Source organism: Ailuropoda melanoleuca, chromosome 1 (genome assembly GCF_002007445.2).
Source record: "Ailuropoda melanoleuca isolate Jingjing chromosome 1, ASM200744v2, whole genome shotgun sequence".
Classification (NCBI taxonomy): Eukaryota; Metazoa; Chordata; class Mammalia; order Carnivora; family Ursidae; genus Ailuropoda; species Ailuropoda melanoleuca.
Window position 1 is genome coordinate 26080402 of NC_048218.1, and position 24177 is coordinate 26104578.

The 24177-nt window shown below is 35.7% G+C and overlaps 1 protein-coding gene across 4 annotated transcripts in view; it reads right to left on the reverse strand.

Annotated features, from left to right (window-relative positions):
* The window catches only part of USP25 (ubiquitin specific peptidase 25), a 148173-nt gene that overhangs the window by 40054 nt on the left and 83942 nt on the right, over positions 1-24177 (reverse strand). For all 4 annotated transcript variants that reach the window (XM_019794355.2, XM_034656741.1, XM_034656730.1 and 1 more), the window contains exons 11-17: positions 20661-20788; positions 20171-20266; positions 18727-18885; positions 17726-17952; positions 14513-14583; positions 13627-13855; positions 11804-12004 (exon numbers count right to left, since the gene is read on the reverse strand). In XM_019794355.2, coding sequence (XP_019649914.1) covers positions 11804-12004; positions 13627-13855; positions 14513-14583; positions 17726-17952; positions 18727-18885; positions 20171-20266; positions 20661-20788 — 1111 coding nt within the window. The remainder of the gene's footprint in view (positions 1-11803; positions 12005-13626; positions 13856-14512; positions 14584-17725; positions 17953-18726; positions 18886-20170; positions 20267-20660; positions 20789-24177) is intronic.

Genomic DNA, 24177 nt, shown 5'->3' on the forward strand with positions numbered 1-24177 from the left:
CACTGTGGGCCCAATACACACACTTGAGATGATGTTGCATGTTAGGAAAGATTTCCTAGAAGAAATGCCAACTGAGCTGAATCTTGAAGAATTTGTAGAGAGGATTATCTTGGAGATGAGAAAGAAAATTCCAGGCAGAAGGACAAGCACATGCAAAAAGTCACTGAAAACAGATAAAAGATTAATAATATTCTTGCTATTAATGAGCCTTTATACTGGTAAACCAAAATATAAGTACAACATAAATGTGGTAGTGAGAATAGTTGGGATTAAGAGGAAAAAAGCTGCTACAGGGATATATTAGGGGGACTTGTAAAGGCCTTGGGACATGAGGAAGGTCTTAAAGAGTGGGCAAAATTTCTAGAATACTGATCATCAGAGGATATTTTTTAAATGAAGGACGCTTCATGAGAAATGCCATAAAGATAGGAAAGTTCCCCACAAGGAAGAGTAATGGGGAATAATATGGTTTACATGAAACAAAGTATTCATAGGGAAGTAGATTTGGAAGAAATATAAGGGAGTCAGATTATAACACATGGTCCTTGTGAAAAAGAAAAGAGGTTTTTGCCTTCATTTTGTCAAACCAGAAAGGTAAAAAATATGTTTACTGGAACAAATAACCAAAATGAGGAAAATAAAAAGTTCTTTCACTACCCAGAGATAAGCACTACTAGCATTTTTAGTATTTTATATTTCCAGACTTTACCCACATTTTATAAAGAAAAGGAATGATTCTGAATATACTGTTCTTAACAAGCTTTTTTTGTGCCAATATTAATTTTTACTGGTTATACTGTGTTCTTCTGTATGGAGGTCTCATATAACTCATACTCTACCTATTGTACATGTAGGCAATGTCCATTTCTTTGTTAAAAACAACAGCACAAAGAGTTTGGCTTTGTGTGTCTGTAAATACATACAATGCTTTTTGTTCATCCTGTAACCCTACAGAAGTCTCATCGCCGTTGGCCTGTATAAATAGTAGGAATTTAATTAATGGAGACCATGCTATTTTCTTTACCTGCATTCTGACACTTTATATACTAATTGGTCCCTCAGCTTAATATATTCTTCAGGCTTCAATTTGCAATACAGCTGGTGATTACCAATTCTCTATGGAGGTATATAATATCCATGTATCTAAAGCATCTCTCACATCATTTATTTGTCCTATGGGTACTTCACGAAGATTTTTAAATGGTTATCCTCCACATAAGAGATTTTCCAACCATGCTCTAGGTTCAAGATGGAGGGTCTTCATTCACCTATTTGGTTAAAGACCCAACATTCTACAAGTACTCTGAGTCTGCTCCTTTGGTCCACCGTCATAATTAGTAAGGGACTGGGAGGGTTTGGAAGTGTTCTATTTATGTGTATTTCCTGGTTATGCTCTTCAACATTTTAAGAGGACAGTTAATTCAATAATCAATTGGCTTTCTGTTACAGCACAAGGATCTGCTTTTTTCTTCTTTTTCTTTTTTTAAATTTAAATTCAATTAGCCAACATATAGTACATCATTAGTTTCAATGATTCATCAATAATTCATCAGGTGCGTATAACACACAGTGCTCATCACATCACGTTTTTTGTTTGTTTTTAAGATTTTATTTATTTGACAGAGAGAGCACAAGCAGGTGGAGCGGGAGAGGGAGAAACAGGCTCTCTGCTGAGCAGGGAGCCTGATGTGGGGCTTGATCCCAGGACCCTGGGACCATGACCTGAACCGAAGGCAGATGCTGAACCGACTGAGCCACCCAGGCACCCCTCATGTGCCCTCAGAAATGTCCATCACCCTTCCCATCCCCATCCCCATCCCCAGAATCTTAAATCTACTATCTTCAATCTATTAAAAAAAAAAAAAGGAGCAACATCTCCTCTTTCAGAATTATTTAATACCTTGCGCCTTACTGATGAGTCTTACTGCATTCACATTTAGAAGAATATTTAAAGAGGATTATTTCAAAGATATGCAAAACATTCATTTCTAGAAATGTATTTAAAATCAACGATTCCCCAAAAGCAGTCTATAAAGACCCATGGTAGGCTGGCTGCATAGAATCACGAGAAAAACTTTTAGGACTTTAATTTCCTGGGTACCACCACAAATGGAATCATGGGAACGTGGGGGGTGGAGGCTTAGGAACCAGAGTTAAACTTAAAATTTACCTAGGACAGAGCTGCATCTGTACCACACATATTTAGGCTGCTTCTCTAATGTATCATTATTTTGGCTAGACTTCTAAAATGTTAGTATTCCATACAATGAGGATCACTTCTAGGAAACTCGTTATTGGAATCTCCATTGGAAATGAATTCAATTCAGAAAACATTCAAGGGTCATCTACCATATGTCATTTATTATGTTAGATTCCGGAGATATAAATAAGAACATCACTCAGTTCCTGCTTTAAAGGAACTTGAGAATATTGAGGACATTGTTCATTCTACCAGGTCTTACTCTCAGGAACCAGCTGTACTTTCCTGGAATATCAGCTTGTTTTTAATTTGTGGACAGTATCTGTAAAGAAGTCCCAGGGCCAATTCTGCAAGCCCCGCTACGTAAGTTTATGAAATCTTATGGAATGTATTTTATACCAATATTAACCATTTGTGCTTTATTTTTTCCACCTTTTTAAAAAAATTGGGTATGCTACACAGGTTATGAGGACTTCAATAGTTTTTCCAGAAACAATATTGTACCATATGTTAACTAAAATTTAAATTTTAAAAAAGTAAGTTTTTAAGGGTGCCTGGGTGGTGCAGTTGGGTAAGCAAGTCTGCTTGAGACTCTCTCTCTCTGACCCTCTTCCACTCCCACTCGTGCTCTTTCTCTCGCTCTAATAAATAAATAAATCCTTTTTTTAAAAGTTTTTGAATAAGATAGGAGAAACACAAGTAAAAATGCAAAGCTCTTCTCTCCTAATTTTTCTGTTTTATAAATAAAACCTGGAGCCACACTGTTTAACCAGAGGTACTTCTCAGAATTATCTAAAGATCTTTTTAAAAATATATATTCTGGACACTTCCTTCAGAGGTTCTGATCCCAGTTAAGTCTTAGGTGATCTTACTTAGGTGGGGTGTGCTGTTTATACTCACAAAAAAATTCCCCAGGTATACACCGTATACACTGTTATAAAGAACTGTTGAATAGATCTGTAAACATAAGTGTTCAGCAGTAAGCAGATTTAAGGAGGTAGCATGAAAAGGACCAAATAATTTTTGGTCCCATCATTTATTACTTAGTTTCAGTAAGACAAGGAATGGTACTAGAGAAGTGAGGTCTATGGATTTCTTGGTCACATGTAAGCATAAGTGGAACAAATACTCATTTAATATATGAATTAATATTCTTATTTGGAATATCATGCAGAAAATTGATTTCAGTAGTTCTCATTTTATAGCTTTATTGAGAAGATCTGTGAGGAAAGGAAAAATCTGATGAATTTTAAGAACAAGACTTCCTTGTATGACTTCCACTAGACACTCATAATTCTAGTGCACCCCTGACAGATTTAAATACAGGTTCTCTTTAATACGCTGAAAATATCATACCAAATTGAGCAAATTACTTTGGAAACTGTGAAGACAAATAAGATGATGACATGGGCATTAAATTAAAGATTCTCTACTAATGACTGGGGAGATTAGTGGTGCCGATAAACATTAATGAGCTCCCTTATTCAATTGTGATATGTTAAATTGCCCTGCAACACAGGACGGACTTCTGAAGAGGGTATATAAAATAATACAGTAACAGAAACCAATCTTTTAAACAGTGATCTCACTCCCCAAATTTACAGACTTAGCACATTCTATTCCTACGCACTCAGTGTGAGTTTCCGGCAATCCTGTGGGGGGGACAATGTTTGCACTGAGGCAGCTACTGCAACAACCTTCTAGAAACCCAGTCTGGAAGATAATTATCCTAACAATTACATGTGAATTGACCATTTCTCTCTTTTTTTTAGTTATTCTGATTCCTTTCAGAAATATATCTCCATTCTCAGGTATTTTTTTAAAATACTAAAAAGAAAGACATGAAAATATAAGCCTAATGCCTACTCCTGGCTTTTTAGATTACAAAACAGCATTTGAAGTATATGGCAGGAAGTATTAATCCAGATAAAGAGTATGGGGCATATAGATTTTGGCCTTTTATACAGAGAGAATATAAGCTAACAAATGTAAAAGGTAGGGCAAAGTTGGCTAGTCCTATCAGACAGGAATACTAATGGAGAATATGTATTAGTATGAACAGAAATAAAATGTGTGAAGTCTGTAAATTTAGTCTTGTAAGAGACAAGATGAAGAGAAGGAGACCGTATAACAATAGTTTGGTGCCACAAAATCTAAGTGAGCCAAGAACAGAGCTGGAGATTAACCAAGGAACGTAGGATTAACCTTCATCTGAGAGCTTAGGTGCCACTATCACTTAGGCCAATTAGGCAGCCACGTCCTCCCACTAATAAGATAGGAACAGCCACATGCAAATGGTAGGCATTAAAGTTAGCGGACGTACAACAAAGCAACTTCATTGGGGTAAGTTCTGGGGATCGGTTTGAGGAGGATTATGTACAGATGACAAGGGATGAAATCACAAAGGGATGAAATTGGCTCAAAAATGAAAAGAATTATAATGTATATACTGTGATTTGAGCACAAAAATCTCTTGATATCTATTGAGTCATTTCCTATGGAAGTAGACAAAGTCATTATAAAGAAACTGCATCACTGTGAAACCACAGACCTTCATGTGGTCTACACAGTGGCTCCTAACATATGGAAAGAAACACAGTCCCGCATCATGGTAGAGCTTACCACACTACAAGGGTGGTATTCAGATATACTATATTGCATTTAAGTATCATAATACTGTATCTTTGTCAGTATAATACCATTATCTTGGTCTTCTAAAAATTTTGAATCAATGCCTGTTAACATCAAGATCAAGAACTCAACTAATCAATTTATATGAAAACAAGTTAACAAGTCTGGACAGATCTGTGTGTGCCTGCTTTATTCACAATACCATATTGCAGTACTATACATGAACTGAGAGAATAATTTCTTCTAAAGTTCAAATGATAACACTAAAATTCACCTAAGTAATGCTGTATGGGAACTGGTCTGTAAAAGATGAAATTAAACAAACACCTAAAATGCTTTCTTAAAAAATAAAAACAGCTGGTTCCAAGATGGCGGAAGAGCAGGAGACCTAAAGTTCGTCTGGTCCCAGGAATTCAGCAAGAGAGCTACCAAACCATTCCGAATACCTATGAATGCAACTGGAGAATGAAGAAAAGAGTAGCAGAAACTCTATGAACAGAAAGGCAACCACTTTCTGCAAGGAGGAGAAAAGATGGAGGAGGAGTAGGCGACCCTTTCTCAGCTGGTCCGAATCGAGCTGGATATCTACCAGACCATTCTGAACACCCACAGAATCAGCCTGAGACGCAGGAAGATACATCTGGATCTCTACAAATGAACATCTCCAGTGCTGAGTATTGAGGTACGAAGCGGGGAGCTGTGAATCCGAGCACAGATATAGGAAGATAAAGGGAAGGGGGAGGAAGCCTCTGTGCTCAGGCGCCGGGAAGCAATAGCCCCTTGTGCTGGGGAGCGGGCTGGACTCTCAGACCAGCACCCACAAGAGAGCGGACCTGAGACAGTGAGCCTGGGAACGCCCGTGTCCAAACTGAAAACAGGAGCTCCCGACCGCACACTCGAACTAGAGTGAAACCGAGAGCTCAGGAGTGCAAGCGCGACCAGGCTGAAAACTGGCGCTGCAGAGCACAGGCGAACCATACTGAACCAGGGAGCTCGGGAGCGCGCGGGGCGGCTGGCAGCTGGCGGGGTTGGAAACACAAAGGACAGAGACGCACCGGCCCTGGAAGTGAGGGCTGGGACGCCGGGTGTGGGGCGCACAGCCCGGGATGCTGCAGGGTTGAGCAGCACCAACAGAAACAGAGTTAAAGTGGCCAGAACATCAGTGGAGAACGGGCCGAATCCCTCCGTTCTGTGACAGAGGCTGAATTTCGGCCGCTACTGCCCTGGCTCTCAGAAGAGGCACAGCAGACCGCCAGGGAAAGCCGCCAGAGAACAAAAGCCCGGAAATACCGGCTCACAGGGTGCCCATCCCCATCCCCCCTCGCAAGGGACACAGAGACTCTACCCAAACAGGGTTTTCTGAGTACCTGCAGGCAGGCCCCTCCCCCAGAAGGCAGGCTGAAAAATCAAGAAGCCCACAACCCGGAGCGCCTGAGTGGCGCAGTCACCAAGCACCTGTCTTCGGATTAGGGTGTGTTTACAACGTTCCGGAAAGGAGTCCCTCATCGGGCTTCTCCACCGGGAACCTGCTTCTTCCTCTCCCACTCCTCTGCTTGGGTTCCCTTTCTTGCTGACTGTCTCCCTCTCTCTCAAATAAATAAATAAAATCTTTAAGGAAGCAGCCCACATCCCTAAGATCTCTATAAAACAAGGGCGCACGGCCTGGGTCCCAGTCAACACTTGGGCTCTGGACAACCCTGCAATCTCTCTTCATCAGAATGACGAGAAGGAGAAGTCCCCCCCAGCAAAGAAAAGATAATGAGTCTGTGGCCTCTGCCACAGAATTGGCCTCGGCCACAGAATTAATACATATGGATGTATCCCAATTATCAGAAATGGAATTCAGAGCAACAATGGTCAAGATGATGAGTAAACTTGAAAAAAGCATCAGAGAAAGCGTTGCTGAGAATATAGAATCCCTAAGGGCAGAAATGAGAGCGAATCTGACAGAAATTAAAAATTCTATGGGCCAAATACAGTCAAAACTAGAGGCTCTGACGGCCAGGGTCACCGAGGCAGAGGAACGCGTTAGCGAATTGGAGGATGGGTTAGTAGAAGAAAAAACGAAAATAGAAGCTGGTCTTAAAAAAATCCACGCCCACGAATGTACATTATGGGAGATTACTGACTCTATGAAATGATCCAATGTCAGAATCATCGGCATCCCTGAGGGGGTGGAGGAAAACAGAGGTCTGGAAGAGGTCTAGAAGAGATATTTGAACAAATTGTAGCTGAAAACTTCCCTAATCTAGCAAGGGAAACAAACATTCGTGTCCAAAAGGCAGAGAGGACCNTACACAAGCCAACTCTTAACCAAAATAAAGAGACATATAGATAAGAACACAGTAATAGTAGGGGACCTCAACACCCCACTATCAGAAATAGACAGAACACCCTGGCAAAAACTAAGCAAAGAATCAAAGGCTTTGAATGCCATACTCGACGAGTTGGACCTCATAGATATATATAGAACACTACACCCCAGAACCAAAGAATACTCATTCTATTCAAATGCCCATGGAACATTCTCAAGAATAGATCATGCTCTGGGACACAAAACAGGTCTCAGCCAATACCAAAAGATTGAAATTATCCCCTGCATATTCTCAGACCACAACGCTCTGAAATTGGAACTCAACCACAAGGAAAAACCTGGAAGAAACTCAAACACTTGGAGGCTAAGAACCATCCTGCTCAAGAATGACTCGATAAACCAGGAAATCAAAAAACAAATTAAACAATTTATGGAGACCAACGAGAATGAATACACAACGGTCCAAAACCTATGGGATACTGCAAAGGCAGTCCTAAGGGGGAAATACATAGCCATCCAAGCCTCACTCAAAAGAATAGAAAAATCTAAAATGCAGTTTCTATATTCTCACCTCAAGAAACTGGAACAGCAACAGAGGGACAGGCCTAACCCACTGACAAGGAAGGAGTTGACCAAGATTAGAGCAGAAATCAATGAATTAGAGACCAGAACCACAGTAGAGCAGATCAACAGGACTAGAAGCTGGTTCTTTGAGAGAATCCATAAAATTGATAGACCACTGGCAAAACTTGTCCAAAAACAAAGAGAAAGGACTGAGATTATTAAAATTATGACTGAAAAGGGAGAGGTCACGACCAGCACCATTGAAATTGCAAGGATTATTAGAAACTTTTATCAACAGCTATATGCCAAAAAACTAAACAATCTGGAAGAGATGGAGGCCTTCCTGGAAACCTATAAACTACCAAGACTGAAACAGGAAGAAATAGATTTCTTAAATAGGCCAATTAACTATGAAGAAATTGAGTCAGTGATAAACAACCTTCCAAATAATAAAACTCCAGGCCCAGACGGTTTTCCTGGGGAATTCTACCAAACATTCAAAGAAGAAATAATACCTATTCTCCTAAAGCTATTTCAAAAAATAGAAACAGAAGGAAAGCTACCAAACTCATTCTATGAGGCTAATATTACCTTGATCCCCAAACCAGGCAAAGACCCCCTCAAAAAGGAGAATTACAGACCGATTTCTCTAATGAATATGGATGCCAAAATCCTCAACAAGATCCTTGCTAATAGAATCCAACAGTACATTAAAAGGATTATCCATCATGACCAAGTGGGATTCATACCTGGGATGCAAGCATGGTTCAACACTCGCAAATCAATCAATGTGATACATCATATCAACAAGAAAAGACTCAAGAACCATATGATCCTCTCAATTGATGCAGAAAAAGCATTTGACAAAATACAGCATCCTTTCCTGATTAAAACCCTTCAGAGTGTAGGAATAGAGGGTACATTTCTCAATCTCATAAAAGCCATCTATGAAAAGCCTACTGCAAGCATTATTCTCAATGGGGAAAAGCTGGAAGCCTTTCCCTTAAGATCAGGAACACGACAAGGATGCCCACTCTCGCCACTATTATTCAACATAGTACTAGAAGTCCTTGCAACAGCAATCAGAAGACAAAAAGGGATCAAAGGTATCCAAATCGGCAAAGAAGAAGTCAAACTGTCTCTCTTTGCAGATGACATGATACTCTATATGGAAAACCCAAAGGAATCCACTCCCAAACTATTAGAAGTTATAGAACAATTCAGTAAGGTGGCAGGATACAAAATCAATGCCCAGAAATCAGTTGCATTTCTATACACGAATAACGAGACTGAAGAAAGAGAAATTAGGGAATCCATCCCATTTACAATAACACCAAAAACCATACGTTACCTTGGAATTAACTTAACCAGAGACGTAAAGGACCTATATCCTAGAAACTATAGATCACTTTTGAAAGATATTGAGGAAGACATAAAAAGATGGAAAAATATTCCATGCTCATGGATTGGAAGAATTAACATAGTTAAAATGTCCATACTACCCAGAGCAATCTACACTTTCAATGCTATCCCGATCAAAATACCGAGGACATTTTTCAAAGAACTGGAACAAATAGTCCTTAAATTTGTATGGAACCAGAAAAGGCCCCGAATCTCCAAGGAACTGTTGAAAAGGAAAAACAAAGCTGGGGGCATCACAATGCCGGATTTCGAGCTGTACTACAAAGCTGTGATCACAAAGACAGCATGGTACTGGCACAAAAACAGACACATCGACCAATGGAACAGAATAGAGAACCCAGAAATGGACCCTCGGCTCTTTGGGCAACTAATCTTTGATAAAGCAGGAAAAAACATCCGGTGGAAAAAAGACAGTCTCTTCAATAAATGGTGCTGGGAAAATTGGACAGCTACATGCAAAAGAATGAAACTTGACCACTCTCTCACACCATACACAAAAATAAACTCCAAATGGATGAAAGACCTCAATGTGAGACAGGAATCCATCAAAATTCTAGAGGAGAACATAGGCAACAACTTCTATGACATCGGCCAGAGCAACCTTTTTCACGACACATCTCCAAAGGCAAGAGAAATAAAAGATAAAATGAACTTATGGGACTTTATCAGGATAAAGAGCTTCTGCACAGCCAAGGAAACAGTCAAAAAAACTAAGAGACAGCCCACGGAATGGGAGAATATATTTGCAAAGGACACTACAGATAAGGGACTGGTATCCAAGATCTACAAAGAACTTCTCAAACTCAATACACGAGAAACAAATAAACAAATAAAAAAATGGGCAGAAGATATGAACAGACACTTTTCCAATGAAGACATACAAATGGCTAACAGACACATGAAAAAATGTTCAAGATCATTAGCCATCAGGGAAATTCAAATCAAAACCACACTGAGATACCACCTTACACCAGTTAGAATGGCAAAAATACACAAGGCAAGAAACAACAATTGTTGGAGAGGATGTGGAGAAAGGGGATCCCTCCTACATTGTTGGTGGGAATGCAAGTTGGTATGCCACTCTGGAAAACAGTGTGGAGGTCCCTTAAAAAGTTGAAAATTGAGCTACCCTATGACCCAGCCATCACACTACTGGGTGTTTACCCCATAGATACAGACGTAGTGAAGAGAAGGGCCATATGCACCCCAATGTTCATACCAGCATTGTCCACAACAGCTAAATCGTGGAAGGAGCTGAGATGCCCCTCAACAGATGACTGGATTAAGAAGCTGTGGTCCATATATATAATGGAATATTACTCAGCTATAAGAAAGAACGAATTCTCAACATTTGCTGCAACATGGACGGCACTGGAGCAGATAATATTAAGTGAAATTAGTCAAGCAGAGAAAGAATTATCATATGATTTCTCTCATCTATGGAACATAAGAACTAGGATGATCGGTAGGGGAAGAAAGGGATAAAGAAAGGGGGGGTAATCAGAAGGGGGAATAAAACATGAGAGACTATGGACTATGAGAAACAAACTGAGGACTTCAGAGGGGAGGGGAGTGGGGGAATGGGATAGACTGGTGATGGGTGGTAAGGAGGGCACATATTGCATGGTATACTGGGTGTTATACGCAACTAATGAAGCATTGAACTTTACATTGGAATCCGGGGATGTACTGTATGGTGACTAACATAATAAAAAATCATTTAAAAAAATAAATAAATAAATAAAAACAAAACACGCAGATGTTGCATAAAAAGGCCATTCAAAAAGATCCACTGAGAGTTACAAAAGAGACAAATGAGTTCAACAAAAATATGTGTTTAATTTATCTCTTCTCATTCCTCCTACTACAGAAAAATAGCACTTTTTCACAGTAGAAAATATGTTGCCCTAAAATATATTGACAAGTCTGTGATGATGAAAGTAATCTTTAAAAAAAAAAATCAGAAGCCTTTTATTTTCAATTTTGTTAGAACATATTTATTTTTGTACTGTGTTTACTCTGAACATTTTATTAATTTCATCAGCTAATAACTTTAGAATATTTTTAAATATTTCTATTTTTATACACTGACCTTTATTTGTTTTATGGGTCTATACATATTTTAACTTGGAATATATTAAATACTTAGTTTCAGCTTATTTTTTTAATTTTAAAAATTCTGAAAAATCAAATAACTGCTCTATAATAATAGCATAATTACACAAAAATTACATAAAGTGTTATACAAAATATATACAGATATACCAATAGTGCTATTTTGTTCAAATGGAAAATTAGTTCTAAAGTTCGCTCTCTTGATAGCTTTAGTGAAAAGATTTGGATCACTTACTGGTTTTCATGGCTTTTCTAAGCTTCTGGCCAAGAAGGGTCAGGCCCAATCAAAATGGGCAGGATAGGTAGAGAAAGTTAGCAGAATCATCTAATTTAACTTGAAAAAGGTATATATGTATACAGCAGTGCCTGGCAAAGGGGTAAGCTAAATTGTTACCTGTGGCAACTCAGAGGAGTAATGGAATTTCAGATGATTTTTACTGTCTTCTTCATACTTTAATTAAAAGTTCTTTTTTAAATGTGCATATATTATTTTTATAATAAAATATCAATAATAAATATATTGATAATAAGATACAATTTAATCAAAATTTACTAACCTGTTGTTACAGAAGATTCTGACTCCCTCAATTTCTGAGATGCTAGAAGTTTTTCCTGCAAAGCCTTCTGGGCGAGTTGCGCATCCCATTCTTCTAGTTCTTTTTCAAATCGCTGGTTGTCTTCCTCAACAAAATCTCTTAAATCCGGTGGTAATGTTTCTATTCCAACAAGAGCCTGCCCAGTTTCTTTATTTAACTCCTCTGCAAATCATATTTCAAAAACTAATATAAAATTAAGAATTAAAGGAAAAATGCAAAGCTCAAAATAGGATGCATTTCAAATGAGATTTAAAGTATGAATTATTACCATTTAACAAATCAGTATTCAAAATGAAAAGAAAACTCAAATGTTTGGATATGCAATGATGCAAATATTAGATAATCTATTATAGGAAATGTTCTCAGCTTTTTTTTTTTTTAATCTCTAGATTAAGAGAGAAAAAAAATGGAACGGGATATAAAGCCAAAATCATTTGCTACTCAAACATTGACATAGTACTATATTTTCCATTGTAAGAAAATACTAGATGTTTGATTACTCATGAAATCAAAAAATTACAAAATAAGAATAACTCATAACCTTATTAAACTCAAAACAGAACTAAAATTCTTTTTCATCCAAAGCAGTTAAGCATATCAATATACTTACAGGCAATTTGAAAACTAACCAATATAGCAAGATTTTCAAAAACATTAGAGAAGTAGTATTTAAGAGAGTTACTGAACCCCTACTGCTCACATACAAAATACACTACGTAGCTTTCAGCCATAAGTGGACCACCTAGCTAGTGTTGCTGAATGGTTAAACACAAAAGGAAAGTTGATTTTTATCAGTTTCAACAAAACTTTATTAAGTATTTTCTATATGCAAAACCTGTATTAGAATGTAAGAAATAAAACGATTTACATAGTATGACATGGCCCCCGGCTTTGAGCAGATCAGAGAAAGCAGAAAAGACAAGTCAACATACAATTCCAACACACATAAGTGCCCCAGAGAGATACACTATGAGAACACAAGGAGAGATATTTTCTGGTAGAGGTCAGAAAAACCTTGGTAGAGCAGATGACACATGAATGGAATCTTGACAGATGAGCAGAAATTAGACAAAAGAGGAAAGAAATAAGAACATTACCTTCAAAAATAAAAAACATAAAAACCAAAGATATAAATGTGTGAAATCATTTGGTGTGAAGAGAATACAACAGGCAGTTCAAATATCAGTAAAGTATATACAGTTTGAAATGGACAATGGGTATAAACGAAGCTTGAGAGACAGAGGCCAGAAAATGGAGGGGTTATATATTAGCTTAAGTGGCTTAAATATGAGTCAGTGCATGATGCGATCCTTAAAGGGATTTTAGCTAAGAGAAATAGGTCAGATTTACATTTTATAACAGTTACTAGTTAACTCTGAATACAAAATATATTCCAATTGTCAGCCCTGATTATACTACTCTTCAATAAGCCAACCATACTTACTTTTTTTTTTTTTTTTAAGATTTTATTTATTTATTTGACAGAGATAGAGACAGCCAGCGAGAAAGGGAACACAAGCAGGGGGAGTGGGAGAGGAAGAAGCAGGCTCATAGCGGAGGAGCCTGATGTGGGGCTGAATCCCCTAACACCGGGATCACTCCATGAGCCGAAGGCAGACACTTAACCACTGTGCCACCCAGGCGCCCCAGCCAACCATACTTTCTAATCATACCCATCACCCTCTGAGTCAATTACACTTAACTAATCACACCAGAGACTGGAGTCACCTAAAAGAGCTACTTATTTAAAAATATAGACTACCCTATATATTTCATGTTCTTACCTTTTATTAAGAATTGTGCCTTATCATTTATGTACATTAAACAGTATGCACTGGCATTTCTATAACCACCAAAAGAGTCCCTCACTAGCTCTTCCCATGATGACTTTGTCACTGCAATATCATTGTACTTCATCCACCTGTTTTCACGATGATCAAAAATATATGCCCAGTAGTGCCCGGCATTAGCTTGGCCTTCGTGAACTAAAACAGCATGTAAGCGATAAGGAACCTAAATATGAAAACAGAAGAGTTAAGCCACAGTTAAGTAGTCTATTAATACCACATTCCATGAAATCCATAAACTATCTGATTGAAGAATACCATATAGAAAACGGGATGTGATTAAAATTTTGAAAAAAATTACACTATGAAATAAAAAGGGGAGAGATGCATAAGCTAATGACATGTAAACGAGGTGTATAAATAGGATGATTTTTGAAACTCTGAAAATGTATTTCTTTCAAATGAAGAACTTATGATGAATATTTTATATATATCACAATTTGTCTAAACCTTCATAATTATAATTGATGACTGAATTAGCAATATGGCCTACATAATGTATACCAAAAGTTAAAATGTAACTGAGTCCTATATTTTCACCATCTTAATATCCTTAAACAACCATATAATTTCTCCCATGTTTTGTAAACACTAAGACCTTCTGAAAATTTTTGCTAAGTTTTACTATAAAATAAAAAAAAAAGAAACAACAAATATACTATGAGAATATAACTCAATGTGGGAAATATTAATATGGAATCTTTAGGATCAGCAATTTTATAACAAAACATTAAGAAAAGTTAGCTTAAGAATTAGGTTAATCATACAAATAAAAATATGTAAATAATTTTGACAGTACTTACCAACTCAAAATTTAACTTACCTGGATCATAGATTTGTCAGAGTACATTAGTTCAATTGTTCGATGGATTCTGGATATGCTTTCCTGCAAATCTAAGGATAGAAGATGTCATTTAAAATGATTAACCTCAAGTACGTCTCTAATAGACATAAGATAGGAACTAATGGTTTTCCTACCAATATGTTAGAGGAATAAGGAAGAATTCCTAAAAGTGTTCTTACAAACATTACTATTTGGAGTCTTTAACAAAACGCAATATAGTTGTCCTTAATAAAAGATATACAGCACAAGTGCATAATTAAAAACCAAAACAAATATGGTTCACTTAAAAAATGTGCCAAGTCTATAAAAGTGAACTTTATTCAAATCTGTAAAGGAAAGTTTCAATAAAAATGGAACATAAAGCCCCTTACATATTGACATAAAATAGGAAAACTACGGAATGAAATAAAATAACTTTGCCACAAACCCTCTCTCTCTCTCTCTATATATATATATGTCATTGAATAAAAATCTACCACAATCACCAAAGGAAATAATGTTGAAACTCCCATTACTTATTACTTCTACTTCCAGTAGAAATCCAGTCTACAAAATTATTTTGTATTTTGTATTACTATATCCATTCTACAAAATTATTTTGTATTTTGTATTACTATATTACCCATAACAACTAAAAAATTAGAGAAAACCTAAATACCTATCAATGGGGAAATGGTTTAATTATAGTATAACCTATACTATGAAGCTATGGGAAAGAATCAGGAAGAAACCATGAAAGACTATGAAAAAATATTAGTAACTTCAGAGTGGGGAAAGACCTTTTTCTGAGCCTGACAGAAAATCCAGTAACCATAAAGGAAAAGACAAGACTCTCTCCCCAAACTTAAGAAAATCTACATTATAAAGACAAGGCAAAACCAATACCAAAAAAAGTCAAGTGACAAAGACAATTAAGAAAATAATCTACAGCATACACTATAGGCAACAGATTAATAACCATAACACCAAAGTTTCTATTGAGCAGTAAGAGAAAGATAAATGGTTCGATATAAAAAAAAAATGGGTGAATGTCACAAACAAGAAATTTATAGAAAAACAGAATTTCACTCATAATCAAGGAAATGCAAATTAAGACACTAACATAATTAAGACACCAACATTTTTTTCAACATTCAGGCTACCAGAATTTAAAAAGTACCCAAGGCTAGGAAGGATGCTGGGAGACAGGCTCTTCCACACAGTTAGTGGGAATAAAAACTGGCTCAATGTCTTGGATGGAAAATTTTAAAACGGTTAAAATTTAAAATATACACACTCTGGACCAGAAATGATACTTTTAAGAATATATATATCCTACTCACAAAAGTGTGTCAATATGTATGTAGAGGGCCAGCACTATTTGCAGTGAGTATCAATATAGAAATTAAATAAATTACATCCTATTCAGATGTTGGAATATTATACAATAGTTTAAAAAATAATGCTAACAGCTAATAACAGGGATAAAAGAGAGGAAACAAATATTCCAAGGAAAATCTTACCCAATCCATTGTACTAGGTATTAAGGTCCAAACCCTTATTGGATCAATGTCTCTCAAGTTCCTCAAACTTAAAATGGCCAAAAGTGGACTCATCATATTCCTACTTCCTCTCCTGAGGTGGGGACCTGCTCACCCACCAGTCTGCCCTTTTCCAAAGTACATTCCATCTATCTATTCATACCAGCATGAAAAATTAAGGGAATCATCCCTAATTCCTGCTTTTCTCTCTCACCTCTTGTCAATGACCTACCTCCATCAGTTATCTCCAAAGTGTAGATCATATCCCTTCATTTCTTTCCTCCCTCAATGCCACTACCTTGGTGTCAAAAGCTTCCTACCTTCCACCCTTCAGAATGCCATCTTATAAAAACAATCTGCCAAGTCCAGGAGAAAGTTATTTAGTACCTACTACAGTGTTCAGGAAACACAGTGTGCTCAATAAATGTTTACCAATGAATTCAAATGTAAACTATTCCCTTATATATGAAAAATATTCAGGGAAACATTTACAGCTACTAAGGCTAATTGTTAGTTGCCATCACGCCCTATATATGTTACACTGTATTACATTAGGACTGCTATTTACATATTGTCTATAATGAGTCAAGTTGGGCATCTAAAATCCAACAATCCATATTGTTTAAAATAATTCCAATCTTTTGGTATAAAAGAGTAGCTCCTAGATTTTTCTTTTTTCATAGAATAAAAGAAGGATAAAATTGGGTGACAATAATAGGATATTCTATTTTGCTGTGTAAGGAAAAAAAATAATAAAATCTACCATAAAATACATCACTTCATTTAAAAAAAGAAAAAGGACATTTTAGCAAAAGTAAAGTAGCAAAGACATAATTTCAGAATAAAGGAGAGTTCCTTCCAAGGAAGGCCAGATGGCAACTTAACACCAACACATACACACACACAGGTGTACTCTCATACTCCCAAGAGAGCATTGTCCTTATTTTTCTTATTGTGCTACATGCCAGTTAAAACACATTACAGATGGGCACTGAGCTCATAGATCATATCAGGAAATCTCTGTTAGAGCAGATTTAAAATTAAAATTCACATTTCTGGGGCTCCTAGGTGGCTCAGTTGGTTAAGCATCTGCCTTTGGCTCCGGTCATGATCCCAGGGTCCTGGGATCCAGCCTGGTATTGGGCTCCCTGCTTGGCAGGAAGTCTGCTTCTCCCTCTGCCCTTCCCCCCACTCATGCTCTCTCTTTCTCTCTCTCTCAAATAAATAAAATCTTTTAAAGAAATAAATAAGATTCACATTTCTAATTCTTAAACCTAAAACAAAATTTTTATCACTTCAACTCATTACACAAACATTAGGGGAAGGATGTAATTGATAAATTCATAATTTAATTGTATGAGGTTTCGCAAATGGAGTAGCTGTGAATACCAGTTTGATATAAATTTAGAGCACTAAACGAGAAAATCAGACCATCTGCTATGTCATTAATCAACTAAGTAGTCCAGAGGAAATCTGACGGTCTCTCTGAATCTGAAGTTAAGATCATAAAAACAGGTAGTCAGGCTAGTTTCTCTTATAGAAAACATTTTCTAGGAAAAAAAATACGTGATAATATTTACATATGAAATCCAAAGGTGACTTCCCGTCTCAATTTTAATATTATACATATCCATCTGAGGCGACAGTAGCTATGCTGTGAGAAGCTTCTTACCTCTGGTATCATTTTCTATTTCTGTCCTCCAGCGATGTAAACAGCTTTCTAGCACAGAAAGTTCTTCTTCTGTTATGTGCCTTGGGGCTGGATGCATGGGCAAATCTGGAGGTATCCGAGACTGAGTGAATGGTTTATGTACTACTGATCTCGATGACACGGCAGCTATGGAGGCAGGGGATGTGCTTGGCAGTTCTGAAGAAGGGGCTCCCTGTTGTTCTGTTGCGCTGTATTTTTAAAGCATAAAATATTTATTATTTAACTTTCCAAGTTAAAGCTCTGGACAAAAATTGTGCCAAACACATAGCATTAAATTGGCATATAATTTCAAAAAAAAAGATCTTTAAAAAAAGAGAGACATGTGGATTAATTTAATATCCAATGAGATTCTTAATATACAAGGAATATATTTATTATCAGGATGAAATTGTGGCTTTATAGAAGAAATGGCTTAATCATTTCAATAAATCTTTTTTTTTAAATGATTTTTTATTATATCATGTTAGTCACCATACAGTATACATCCCTAGTTTTTGATGTAAAGTTCGATGATTCATTAGTTGTGTATAACACCCAGTGCACCATGCAATACGTGCCCTCCTTACTACCCATCACCGGACTATCCCAATCCCCCACCCCTCTCCCCTCAATAAATCTTATGTGTACCGGAATTATATAATACTTATCAGCTTACATTACAGGAAAAACTAAGTTAACAATATTTTCATGGATAAAAGGTGGAAGAATACCAAAAATAACATATAATTCTGAACAGAAAAATATGTGATAAAAATTTCAATCCACAACCATAAAATCTACTGAAACAGTGAAATAAGAAAGCACCCAGAAGATATACAATCTTCTAAGAGAATCTAATGTTTTAGAGTTCACTAAAATAAATCACAATGTGCATTTTATAAGACCTTCTTTAAAGGCATCAATTACATTACTATGTAATGTAAGTAACATAGCCGGCTGGCTCTTGAATCAGAACTTTTTACCTTGGTAATGTCTGTGGTGTGGAACCACTAGGTGGGGAACTAGCATCAATATCATCAACAGGAGATGTACAAACAGGTTTACTTGAAGCAAATTCCAACGCGTACTGTAGAACATCTACCAAGGGGAATCGTTTGGGACCCGAACCGTAGCTTAAATATCTGTTAACCATAAAATGTATAAATGCTTTAAGTTGTATATAAAGCACATCTGGTTGTTTTTAATAATTGTTATAAAACATGATAAAAGCACTTTAATAAATCTTCCTCAACAATGCAATTAGTTTTGTTTTCAAATGAAGATGTCAAAACTGAAGATACATTCAAGAAATAAATATTCTCCAAATTAAGGAAAACAAAGTTCATTACAACTGAACGTGTTTGTATACTGCTGTAAATTTTAAGTGCTGCGCTAAGGTGTAACTCAATAGGAAAGTGAAAACTCATACTTCCATTCCTGAGACTGATTTTATTTTTAGATCTGTCATCTGGTCTCATGATTAGGATGGTAACTAATATTATCCTCCTACCTTTTACCTCTGATTAGTTTTTAATATGATTACTGATACCTTTTAGAAATAAAAATTATTGAAATATAATACCTTATTTTTGTTTAAAATGTTTGGGGCTATTAATTTTCAAATTAATACTAAAACAGATTAATCAGAGGTTGCAAACTGGGATCTCTCAAGCCACATTCCAGCCTGTAGACTTCTGTGTGAATTACAGAATATTTGTCTAGATTCCGGCGTCTTTTGGGAAGCTATCAAAAACAGTGAGCTATTCACACATGGTACCACCCACTAGTGCAGATGGCAGGCACTCCCTGTCCACAGGGATATGCTCTCTAGGCTTCCCCTCGCCCACCAGCTTACACTTGACTTGCGTCCCTTCTTTGTAAAGTCTCCATGAGGCCCTAGTAGGCATATGAATTTGTATCTTCTGTATCAAGGAGAAAAACTCAGTCACCATTCATTTTAATGGAAATCTCAAGAGTGATGTTTAGTCTCATACAAGAAGAAACCTTAAAATTTAGATTAAATTTTTTTTTTTAAAGGAATCTCTTCACCCAATGTGGGGCTCAAACTCATGACCCAGGGATCAAGAGTCACACGCTCTACTGACTGAGCCAGCCAAGTGGCCCTATTTTTGGATTTTTTTTTAAGATTAGTTTAACTTCGTATCTATTTTCAGCACCATGAGCATTACCAGTGGACAATGAAAATATTTAATTTTAAACACTAAAATAATCACTAATGCCAACTATGAATTATTTTAGTTTCTAACAAAACTCAGAACTAAACTATTCACGCAAAATAATGAATCCAGGGTCATCACTACTAGAATTATAAATCACTCAAAGCAAATTTAAAATGAAAGATTCCAGACAGTCACTAAAAATATCACTTCCTATAGTTAGCTCATAATTTCATAAAAGTTACAATACCTTTCTAGTCTTTGTTGTAATACTGTGAGGTAATCTTTTAGTCTCTTGATTTCTTCCCTCTTAATTCTTGTTATTTCTCTGTTTCTGTGCATATATCTATCAGGAAAAAGAAAAATAACATTACCGTTTTAAATATCATGGAAATAGATACAATATTAAGTCTAGCCAACACTACAAAAGATCAATTCATCTAAAATTTAGAGTCAAATAGACAACACAAGAGAGTATTGATTAAAATTCTTAACAACTGTAATACCAATACAAAAATTAATTTGTTAACTTCCTTATAACATTATTCCCAGTAACTACGCTTTTCTAAATAGAAAGATAACTCCATTTTCCTTGACAAACAGCATTAGACATATTATGCATAAAAGTAAAGATTAATTCTAAAGGAATTAAGCAAAATCTTTCTCTAAACACAATAATAATTCTTTACTTGGTTACTAAACAGTTTCAAAACTAAGTCATGCTGTATACCAAACCATACCTGTCCAGATATAACACTTGAGGAAATTCTAATTTGTTGTGAATTTTTTCTGGTCTTCCCAATGCCTGATTGAATTCAAATCTTGACAATTCAAATGTTAACACAGGTGGTAGTTTGGTGAACCAATGCTGAAATAAAACAGCAACAAAAACCCTTAATATCACCTTTTTGTTTTCTCCACTGCAGTGCTAGGCACATGGTGTCAGCACTGGCATTTTTATATGTATCATCACAATGCTGACGCCACAAGTACATGACTAGGTACGCAATTTAGTTAAAGTCCAGCTTCCTCCCAAAAGTTTTCCACACCTCTTGAAAATTCCAAGGATGGGGATAATACCCAGCCAGGAAAGAAAAAAAATCTTCTAACAACTCTCCTTATTCCACAATAATTTTTTACATTAAAATATCTAACCTAACGTGACAGACATTAGTTAAAATTATGGCTTAGTAGCTCAAATTTTCTGGCTTCTTCAATACCACATCACTATTACTACCAGGAATGGCGCATATACTTACTAATCAACCACACTTCAAAACCCTTGACAACAAAACTTGTAGATATAGTACACACACACACACATATATTTTTATAGCATAAATGATCACAATTCTTACTAAAACCTAGAAACTGATATTCCCTTGTCTTAAATTTAACTTTCCTCCTAGAATTCTAAGTAATTTAAGAAAAAGGTCTATTACTAATATGGAGTTTATACTAATGATAACTATACTCAAAATGTTTTTAAATGACTAGTGTTTAAAGAATTAAATGCCTCATTGCTATGAGTCAATTCCTCCACAAACTTGGCAACTGTTCAGTTAAGCATGCAATGTAACAAAACTACAACAGAGAATTATTTGCATAAAAAATATTTCACTTTTAAACAAACATATTTGTAAAGAGAAATGAACAAAACTCATGAATCACCAAATACGGAAGTATAAAATAATGTAACAAATATTTTAAATGCTTATTATAAACCATATAATGTACTACTGTAAAAAGTAATTGCCATACATTACATTGTGTGTGATATTTTCAAGTGCCACAAAATGCCACCACACAAATATCAATTAGCTAAGAGTACATTAATTTAAATTCAAACATCAAAAAAAAGCAGTAATAGTGCACATTTGGCAAAGTGGATTTGACTAAGCTCTTGCAAGTTGCTACTTTTCTCTAAATAAAGGTAATAAAAATGGTTATTCAAAACTATTTCTCCCTCCCAAAATGCTAAAGCTTACGTGAACTGAAATTTCCTGAGTTAGACTTGGTTTATCTTTAACCAAAAGTTGAAGTTTAAGAAATGTGTTTTATACGGCTATTAAAACCGAAGTTGACTACAGAAAGTTACAAAAGATCTAGTATCAGAAGAATCTCTTAAGTTTTAAAATTTCTTGAGCAAAGTCTGCTTATTTATTTTGTTCTCACATGGCACGGGCAAGAATTTTACTTAATTCTAATACACACCTAAAATTACTATTAAGAATTAAAATATACCCCATACCTATCACAAAGAAAACTTTCGATGCCTTAGGATAATATTCTCTACTATACTTTATGATACTAAAGTAAGTAAGTAGGTTTCAAGAACTATCACTTTCATATTTTATTGCAGTATTTTAAATGTCACCATTAAAATTGAATAGTTACATACTTTAATTCATGGAAACCTACCATGGCCAACAGAAATAAAATCACCCAAATTGGGGGTATGCTTCTCGGTAGACCATGAAAAGTCCAGGAAATAACTTCCATACCTTAAGAAAGAATGTTCATAATAGTTATGTAGTATGTCTCTGTTGTGAATGTGTTTCCTTTAACAGCAGTGACAGTTTTTTCCTACAGGAGTGGAAGGATTTCACTTTCTTATTCTAAAGCTGATGGGGATAGAAGAGACAGCCAGACATTCCCTTAATTCATCTTAGAAAATATTATGGGTTTGTCTAGCTCTGTGATTTTAGGATTTTAAGTATAGCAGTATATAACTAGAATTTTAAATATACAACAATGAGATGTTTTTCTTTCAAAATATTATTTTTTCCATTCAATAAAAAACTATATTTGCTTCTCTAACTGGTATGCCATGCTGTGAGACACATGTCATTAAGGTAAAAATAATGCTTATAGTTTCCATGTCTCTAACATTTTATTATTATTTATTATATTATATTATATTATATTATATTATATTATATTATATTATATTATATAATGAACCTACAGAAGTAACAGATTAGGGCAGTTAGTGAATAAAAAACATAATCAACATGGGCAACAAAAGTGATCTTGAACTTATTTAACTTAGCAAAAATTATTCAAGAGAGAATGTAGTCATCTTTATGAGTTGTAATAGCTGATTTTTTATTAATATATTTTAAGTTCCTTGCTTTTCTGAGATTACATGAATGCAGGAAGCAGGGGACAGAAAAATCAGACCTACCATTTCAAATTCCCACAGAACAGCAAACAAAACCAGGATATAAATCAAGCACGAGAAGCAAACTGTTCCTATCCCAACTCGAATAGTTTTAGTCATTTAACTGGGTTCACCCATTTACCCTTTCACTCAAAAAAATAAATTTCCCATATAACATCTACATATATCTAATACGGTACTACATGTAGGTACTGTTTCTCTGCTTTAGTTTTTGAAGTTCCATAAAGTTTCTGTTAGCACTTTGACTATAACTTAGTACAACTCTGTGAAGGGAAATTTGGCAGTACTTATATTTTTAAAGGAGTATGCCTGGTGACCGAAAAATTCCACTTCTGACTATCCTTCATTCCTAAGTTCTCAAGGGTATTTATAGAAAGACATTCCTTGAAATAATTCTTTGTCCAACTACTGTCTCAGAGAAGAATTAAGTAATTTAATTTTAGAAATACAGGCTATGTGATACTATGCAGGTTTTAAAAAGAATGGTGTAGAGCCATATATACTGACGTGGAAGCATGCTCGTGACATACTGGTGAGTGAAAGATGCAAGTCACAGGACAGTATGACAAATACAGACACTTATATGTACACAGCAATAGTCTAAAAGAAAATGTACAACACGTTAGTAGCAGTGAATACCCACACGAGAAGTAAAGTATTTACTACTGGAAATTTTTTTGCTCCAATAGGCAATCAAAAGAAATCTCTGGGTTTCCTAGAAAGTTTGAGTCATCTATAAATTGCATTCCATTTGGTTAAAATTTGTGATTTAGAAAAATATTTTGTAAGTAGTTATCTTCCATATACTCATTTTTAATTTATTCAGTTGTCTCTTGGTATAGCATTCCAGAAATTTAAACTCTTACAGGCCACTGGATATTTTAACATGAGTCATTCAGGAGACTAGAGGTCTCCCTAAATTACTTAACCAGAGCTATTTCAGCAAAAGAGATGCTTCCTGTATCAAAGTAAAAATCAATAACTTTTACGAAATAATAGTGTAAAAGATAAAAGGTGTTGTTATCAGGGACTATGTCAATTTAAAAACAAGCCTGAAATGCTACTCATTGGTG